We start from the raw sequence: 9,178 nt of genomic DNA, 5'->3' as shown, positions 1-9,178 counted from the left end.
AATGTTCTGCCTCGTTCTTTTTAGAAATAGCTCTTCAAATGACAGTCTCTTTGGGTGTTTCCCTGAGGCTGAGGTAAAAGCAAAAAATAAAAAATACTCTTCCTGCATCAAAATTGCTTTCCAAAGTAAATCATCTTCTGCTGTCACTTTGTAACTATTGCAGTCTCTCTGAATATGCACATTAATGTGAAACAATGAGAAAACTCCTCAAATAGAAAATGTGAATGCTTCTAAAAGGCTGCAATTATGAAACAGTCATTAACTTTTCAACTGGAACAATACATGATCTTAAAAGACTTAACAATAATTTGTCAAAACTGTAATGCTTTGATACTTTTTCTTGAAGTGAAAAATGTGACCTGAAAATTTAAAAGAAGCATGCTTTTATTTTATTTTTTTCTTTGCATCTCTCATTCATCATGTCAGAGGACAGGATGTGTGACAGGCAGGAGTTGTACAAAAGTACAAAACTATAGCAGAAGAGGAACAAGGAAACTACAACTATTACTCTTCCAGAGTAATAGAAAAACATACCACAGGGAGCATACAGCTATGAGGGAGCACATGATAAACAATGAAGGGAGACTGAGACAGTTTATACACACAGGATGACAAGGGAATAGGCAACAGGTGGGAGAGCAGCTGAAAGTAATCACAGATAAAGAGACAAGGGAAGTAGAACCAAACACAAAGCACACAAGACAAGAGACTATCAAAATAAGACAGGAAGAGAGCCACAACTGGAAGACAAGATTAACTTGACAAAGCACAAAAGACAAAGCACAGAGATGAAGACACAGAAACACAAAGGAGGCAGGAATAAACAGGGATACAAGGAATAAAGCACAAACCAACCTGACACCAAGAACAGAACATGAAACTAAAACCTGAAAATGTGAATAATACAGAAACATAATCAGAAAATACAAAACTAGAGTGTCCCAAAAAGCTCAAAACCCCTCGGTCCAAGACGCAGAGACACGTTGTCTAACAGCATTATTTATGAGTCACATAAATAATTTAAAATTAAAAGATGTTGATTTTATAGTTTCTTGTTTAATTCAGTGAATAATAAAACAAGTTTAGCATGAGTGAACACATAATATAGATGCTTATGTTCAAACTTTACTGCTCAATTTTTACTTCTGTAGCTTTGTAAAGAAAAAAAAAGTTTTGTAATCTTTGTAAAAAAAAAAAAAAAATAGTAGTGGAAGAAAGTCTAGTTTCTATACTTTGTATTTCTCAGCCATCAGTTTACCTTTGACCTTGTATATTTAATTCAGTAATTCATAAATGATGAAAAGCACCTCATTTACTGGGAAGACAGAAGCTCTCAGTGAGACTGCAAAGCTGGAAAAAAAACAGCCTACAATGTGTACTCCACTGACCAAAACCTATAGTACAAAAGGTCATGGTCTTTCTGGGCTTAATTACACAGCAGTGAGAAATCTCAAACAACCCAAATGTCAGTTTGAAATCTCTGAATGTACCAAATATTATTCAGTTGTCTGATCCAATATTCCAAAATTTGCAGCAAATCATAAAGACTTTTATTTCTTACATTTCTGTTATGAAAATAAATAGAATAATAAAATAGACCTCTAGGCGATCTGCAGGATTTATAAACCTGCACTGGTGTCTATATGTGTAGCTGCGTGGATACGCAGCAGTCACATTATGCATAGGTCGAATGCTGATTGATTGAAAAGTTGGCTTGAACAGGAAAGGGAGCCACAGCAGAGCTCACTGTGAGCAGGGAGAAGTGTGAAAAACAACAAGATCAAAAAAAGCAAACATGAGAAGCACAGACAGTAACTGCACTGGACACTTTCCATTCTTATCTATAATCACTTTCCTTTCACTGCCAACTTCTTTGTATGTTATCACTTCCTTCTTTTCAGCAGCAGGGGCAAAGCTAACGGACTAACAAAGCACAAACATGAACAACAGCAGCCCACATTGCTGGCTGTTTCATATAGTTTTGCTAATGACCGCAGGTGACAGTAGGCAGCTGTAATACGTAGATGTAGGTCTGCAAAGCTCTGCCTAGCTCCTACAGACTACCAACACACTAATATGCAAGTTACTTCATTGAATGTCCTCTCCTCAGGGCTTTCATTGTGATTCGTCTAAACAGGAATCATTGTACGACATATAAAAGGAATCAAGATGTATATAGAGATGATCTCTGTATCTCAAGAGAATGACTGCAAACTTCTGCTCTGCATATTTGCAGCTGTCCTTAGATCACACAGCAAGAGGGAAATTTACACTCCTAATATCGAGCACCAGCCTGCGCTCTGGTGGGACTGCCATCCATCAAGTGGGATAAATCATTTATTTTTTTGTCTTTAGTCTCTTCAGTGCAGTCAACTAACTTGCATTAGACCACGATCTTCTTAAAAGTACAAGTTCACACCTTTTAATCTCTGAATTCAGATGTTTTCATTTACAGTTTCACTAAAGTTACAGTGCAGGGTCGCTTAGTGCTGATTTGCATAGTGCTTAAGAGGCACAACACTCTGCTGACGCAGTAACTGCAGAGTTCTGAGGTGCCGTTTACACGACACCGTTTCCATTTTGAAACGGCGTCGTTTTGATGCGTTTCGGCCTTCCGTTTACACGACAACGGTGTGAAAACGATGTGTTTTGGAAACGGGGTCCAGAGTGGAGCGGTTCAGAAACACACCGGCTTGCGTTCTCGTGTAAACACTTGATACCGGGGTGATTTGAAAACGGGTTACTCGCACAAATACGCACCATGGTTGCGACGGCCACAGTTTTTCGCGCATGTGCAAATTGATAAACAGTACTCGCGGATTCACGAGTGCTTCTTGTGCTTTTCTTGTGTTTTTACCATTTTGTAATTCAGCGTTGTGTGCACCAGCGATCCAACCTCATCGTCAGTCCACACAAAACCTCTCACATCTCACATAAGTAATGAACGATTTGCCGCGCTACCTACTGTGTCACTCCACGCATGCGCGTCTTGCGTAAACAAACTTTGCAAAGAGAAAACCAACGCCAACTTGTGGCCTGGCATGGGAACTACATCGTTTTCATCGTTTCACGTGTCATCTTGTAAACACAGATCGTTCTGAAACACTATCATGTAAACGGAAGGCTGAAACGCATCAAAACGATACCGTGTAAACGGGTCCTGGGCATCCTCTGTCATTAACATCAGCACAAAAACTGTCTACCGGGAGCTTCATGGCCGGGTTTCTATGGCCGAGCAGCTCCTGTAGGTGTAATGTGTAGGTGTCTCAGTACTTTTGTCCATATAAGAGCTGCTTGATCATTTTAACAGGATTCATGAGTTGCAGTAATTGTAAAGGCCAGTTGAGAGGAAAGCTTACATATTTTTCCATCTTTGAGCACCTGGCTAACTTTTTCACTGCATATTTCAAAAAGCCACAGATATGGCCAAATATTGCAAGCAGCTTCCCCAATTCAAACGTCAAATGACAAGTTTGAATTGGGAAAGTAATTTGACAGGCCCTTTTGAAGCCTAAAGACCTCTTTAGAATAAAATTAGCTCTGAAGCCCTCCATAGTGTAATTTTTGCGAATACTTTGACATTAAGGAAAATAATTTACCCATATGTCTGCATATTGCTAACATTTGCAGCTATTTATTTGGCAAGCTGTGAACCGGTTGTCTGCAGCTTTGTTGTCTCATTATGCGCATCAGGTGAGATACTCTGGGCTCAACAGCAGCAGTGGTTGTCCATAAATATGGAATCCCACCATGTACTGAACACAAAGACCAAACGAGAAATAATCACATAATGCACACAGTGCATGGCAGCAGCAAGCTGCTCTCCATGGGTAGCTCCACTTTATTATGAGTATTGTTGAGAATTTTAAAGAGACTGCTTTAAATTCAGAGGCTTAAGAAATAATAGTGTCTGACAAACACTGTTCATTTTTCACGAATATTTTGACTTCAGAAAAAGGATACTATTTCTTTCACATTCACAATGTCAGACCATGAAAAGCTCACCTCTCTGGACTCTCTACACTATGCAGCAACAAACTCTTATTTCTCATTCTGATAGCACGCTGCATTAATGTGAAGCATTTAATTTTCCTGTTTGTGCCTCATTTATCTGCACGATCCTAAACTTTTCATCCCCAAATGCTCAAGGTTTTCTAATCAGGTTTCCTGATTAGACATTAAGCTTTTGGCATATTTAAGATTGGTAATGTTGATGTGATTTTTTTTTTTTTTTTTTTTAGCTGCTGGTTAAGATTTTGCCTTCTATAATGACGTTTTTCAGTCTTTCTCATGTAGTTGCGTGACACTGAGCTGTTGGAGTTGTCTGTGCTGATAATATAAGTCTTGTATGAACTGGGCTTAGAACAAATGTTCACTGTTAGAGTCATATCTAATTTCACATAAAAAAAATTCTGAAATGATGAAAACATTTTATCACCTGAAGCTACAACTGTGAATCTAAAGGTTGTTAGTCCACAGTATTGTCACAGTTAGGAAAATAAATTGTCACAGTGACCAAAAATATTTTCGCCCTTTTCAACTGCTGGTGCCCTTAGCCATGACATTTTTATTAAAACATGTGTCAGCAGCCATGCGCAGCCTCATTATATGCCCTTTTTTTTTTCTTTTTTTTTTTAAAGGTGAGCATATCAGGCTGAATCAAAACTTTACATCGACCACATTTCCAGTCATGCCAGCAGCTCATTAGGATTCTGTCCTAATGGAAAAAACATCTTATCTGTGGTTACTGATAGTGATGGTTGTGTACAGTACAGCACATCATATAATAATTTAATCTTTAAAAAAGAAAGTGTGTTTCCATAGAGGGATTTGCCTGAAAGGCTGGCAGAGAGAGATATCTAGGGAAATAAACTTATAGCTAGTGGAATAAAAATGGGATTTCACCTACCTGACCTACCATCAGTTGCATGCCATAATTACATTAAGATACACTTAAAATAATAATTTTCTATCTCACATAGATGAAAAGCAGACTCGATGTCCCCACGGTTAAAAATGTGTTTGAAAGGAAGAAAAAGGGCAGCACGGTGGTTAGCACTGTTGCCTCACAGTTAGAATGACATCTAGAAGGTCTGGGTTTGATTCTGCCCAGGCCTCTCTCTCTGTGTGGAGTTTGCATGCTCTCCCCGTGTCTGCGTGGGTGTCTTTCCACAGTCCAAAGACATGCAGTTAGTGGGGTTAGGTTAATTGGTCACTCTAGATTGCCCATAGGTGTGAATAGTTGTCTGTCTCTCTCTGTGTTGGCCCTGCAACAGGTTGATTGACCTGTACAGGGTGTACCCTGCCTCTCGCCCTATGTCAGCTGGGATAGGCTCCAGCCTCCCCACGACCCTTAAAGGATAAGTGGTAAGAAAAGAAACACATGGTGTTAATAGGAAAACACAAACACAAAATTAATGATACATGTAAACAGATATGTGCATTTAAGATGACTGTGGTCAGTCTATTGCTATTATTAGAATATATTTCCTTAAGCCTTATTGCATGGAACAAAGGTGTGTTGGTGTTAGGGCTAAAATGGGCAGTAACTGCCACCTGCAGGACAAACGGGAAGCCACAGCTGCCAGGCGCAGTCCAAGCCTTCAAAATGGGAAGTTTGTAAAAATGAAAAAATAGCAATGAATATGTAAACGAATGTATATAGTTCAATATCCTGCTTAGGGGCACTGTTGCGTATGTATTTAGCGGAGACGTTTTTGCGCGAACTGTTCCTTTAAGACTTTATAGCACGTTAAGTTTTTTTGACTCTGCGGCTTTCCGTTATTCCAGGAAGTGCTTCGTGAGGGCGTACCGTTTGTGTATAGCTGCACGGTTCTTACAAATTAAGAGATTTTTACTGTTTAACGTGTACTCGGGTGAGGTCTGAACATGTCCGGGGGGACCCGCTTGGAGAACGCAAACCCTGGGATTTTCCAGCGGTCGGGGGAGAGGCTGCTGACGGCCTCAGAAGAGGATGAGGACGTCCACGACCCCATCGACGACAGAGAAATATTCGATATCCTGTTTTCATCTTCTGTTGTGGTTTAGAGTTTTTTTTTTTTTTTTTTTTAACATCCGAGAGATGCACGCTTGCTCGTTTTACTGATATATAAAGGAAAAAAGGAGATGAAATTACGAGGGGGTCAACTGCAGTTAAAAAGTAACTTGCTGATCTCAGCATTACTTGAAATATTACTTGGACCTCCTGACAATGGATATAGAAATGTCCTTCAGTTAAAGTATCAGACAGTTAAGTTTATATTGTGGGGGAACATACTTCTTCATGTGTTCCATTTCTTTAAATAGGCTTATTTGTGGTTCCTAGAGTACCTAAATGTACAGTGGGCAGCAGAGCCTTCAGCTATCAGGCCCCTCTCCTGTGGAAAACAGCTTCCAGTTTAGGTTCAGGAAACAGACACCACCTCTACTTTTGTAAAGCTTCTTTTCACTCCTGATGTGTTTAAATGCCACTGCTACATGTTACTCTTTTGTTTTCTGTCTCCAGTAGTTTGTGTTTAGTTTTTCTTTTTCCTCATCATGGCAGATAGCTGTCCTTCCCCGAGCCCAAGTTTTGTTGGAGGTCTCTTCCTGTTAAAGGATAGATCTTCTGTCCTACTGTTACCAAGTGCTTGCTCAATCAACTCATGGTCAGGGTTTTCCCTCTGATATTCTAGGGTCTTTATTTTAATGTCATTGGAATCTAGTAGTAGTGTTATGTGACTGATAGCATACAGATTACATTAGCCCAGAGGCAAGCTTTTGTTGTTTTTATTATGCTGTCTTAAATTCTTTAACCAAAGTTACATCTGATCAGATCCATCAATGATCCAGAGCATCCACTGTCACTGGAGGAGCTCAATGTTGTGGAGCAAATTCGAGTCAAGGTGTGTTTGATTTTTAGTATTGTTTTTCCATATTTATAATAGAGTTAATGAGGAATCAAAAAAGCTACCCTGTAACAGACCTGAGATACTAGACAGCTGAACCTGACCACAGGAACTTCATTGTTGTGTTCTTCATTGACCAAAAATATTAACAGCGAATTTTATTGATGCAAATTACATGCTGTATGCTGTTAGGAAGATGGATGCATGAGTGTTGTGTATGTTTCCTCAGGTTAATGATGCAGAGAGTACTGTGGGTGTTGAGTTCACGCCCACCATCCCCCACTGCAGCATGGCAACACTCATTGGTCTGTCAATCAAAGTCAAGCTTCTGCGCTCCCTGCCAGACAGGTTCAAAGTAGGTTTATGCATGTTCTCACAGGGGGATGCACATTTAACCAGCTTTGATTGATTGTTAGGTTATATGAACAACATATTTTTACAGTGTTGTATTTTCTGTGCGTCAATCTTCTGTCATTTTCAGTTCTGGCCTAAATGCAGTATATTTTTCTGTTTTCTTCAGATTGATGTTCATATCACTCCTGGGACTCATGCCTCAGAGGAAGCAGGTAAAACTTCATACAGAGAAAGCAGGCGTGATGGGGTTTTAGATTGCATTCCCAGTGTAATCTACTGCAGTTTTTAAAAAATCATATTGTTTATGTTGTGTGTGTGTGCAGTGAACAAGCAGCTGGCAGACAAAGAGAGAGTGGCAGCAGCTCTGGAGAATGCATCTCTGCTGGAGGTGGTCAACCAGTGTCTGTCTACCAGGAGCATCTGAACAGCCTGTCAGCTTTTAGACTCTGATATTTGCAGCGGGACATGTTTGGCTCTTTCTTTGACAACTGACTTTGTGTCTACCAAGTTCTCTGACCACACATCCCTACTCCTGGTATGAGTAGAGGAAAGAGTCACGATCATACCGTCTATACACTGGCAACATTTACTGAAGAAGAGTGCAGGGAAAGCCACTTCTTAAGTTCTCTGAGAATAATACAATCTGACTGTAATCTCATAACGCACAGTACTTTGGAAAAATAAATTATTCCTCCACCTGGAAATTTTAACAGTATGAAAAGGCAGAGAAACTCTACCTGTTTGGTTCTTCGCATACACTCACTGGCCACTTTTTTAGGTACACCTGCTCATTAATGCAAATACTGATAATCAGCCAGTCACATGGGAAGAACTCAATGCATTTAAGCATGTGTGCATCACAAAGGTGACCCGCTGAAGTTCAAACTGAACATCAGAATGGGGAAGAAAAGTCTCCACCCCTTTATGACCACAGTGTACCCACCGTGTGATGACTGCTTCCAGCAGGATAATGCATCATATCACAAAGGTCAAGTCTACTCTCACTAGTTTTCTTGAATGTTACAAGACTTAGATGGCCTCCACAGTCACCAGCTCTCAATCCAATAGAGCACATTTGGGATGTGGTGGAATGGGAGATTTGCATGCTGCCTTGTTGAATCTGTGCTACAGAGAATTCAGGTGGTTCTGAAGGCAAAAGGGGGGTCCAACTTGGTACTACTTAGGTGTACCTAATAAAGTGGCTGAGTGTACATTGTAAGCTTTTTGAAACTGGCATTGTGACTCACAGTTTTTTCTGCAGCAACTGTGACTTCTATATAATCATAATGCTTTTGAAATGTTATTAAAAATATACAGATTATCAAAATGATGGTTTTTGTCCTTTTTGCCTCCTATTATATTTTTTTTTAGTCACGGGAGCTACAGTAAAATTGTTGCTGTGGTTCTGAGACTTATTCTGATTATGAAAATAATGTGGTTCAGGATTGATTGACCCTGTCAGGCTCTGATTCAAACATATGTGGACTGTGATGTAGTACTCAGGGCTGGAATCATAAACTCAAGAACAGCCACTTTCCAAATGTTTATATGGTTAAACTTATGTCCGCATTTGTCCACCAGGAGGCAGCATTATCCTATCCATGTAAATTATTCTGCTGAGGACCACGTGAAGCTTATGTCCATGTGAAGATGTGAAGAGGCAATCTGGCAGAACAAAATGCAGCTCTGAAACGTCCAACATGCTTGTCCACCCACTCACCACTCAGCTTGGTTTTCCTTTAAGACCTTTCAGCAAGAAAGGCTACAGCATTACTGTCACAACTCTTTATGTATTCAGTATTGTGGTATGTTGTGTAAAAGAGTACAAGAGTTAAAATATTAGGTTAAAAATGTTGAGATCAAACTCACGAGTGAAAGAAGTGACAACGCATTTGTTTGGTTTTGCTTTAAATTTTAAAAGTAGGTATCATTATGCA

At 39.7% G+C, this 9,178-nt stretch overlaps 1 protein-coding gene across 1 annotated transcript; it reads left to right on the top strand.

The window, feature by feature from the left end:
• Positions 1-5,781: 5,781 nt before the first annotated feature.
• Positions 5,782-8,480, top strand: LOC115793219 (cytosolic iron-sulfur assembly component 2B-like). The gene is made up of 5 exons (XM_030748102.1): positions 5,782-6,016; positions 6,805-6,884; positions 7,117-7,242; positions 7,408-7,453; positions 7,565-8,480. The coding sequence occupies exons 1-5, from the start codon at positions 5,890-5,892 to the stop codon at positions 7,663-7,665; spliced, it is 480 nt and encodes a 159-aa protein (XP_030603962.1). The 5' UTR covers positions 5,782-5,889; the 3' UTR covers positions 7,666-8,480.
• The last annotated feature ends 698 nt before the right edge of the window (positions 8,481-9,178 follow it).

This window comes from Archocentrus centrarchus, chromosome 15 (genome assembly GCF_007364275.1).
Source record: "Archocentrus centrarchus isolate MPI-CPG fArcCen1 chromosome 15, fArcCen1, whole genome shotgun sequence".
In the NCBI taxonomy this organism is placed as follows: Eukaryota; Metazoa; Chordata; class Actinopteri; order Cichliformes; family Cichlidae; genus Archocentrus; species Archocentrus centrarchus.
Note: the sequence above shows the minus strand (reverse complement) of the source record. Positions and strands in the feature narration are given on the sequence as shown.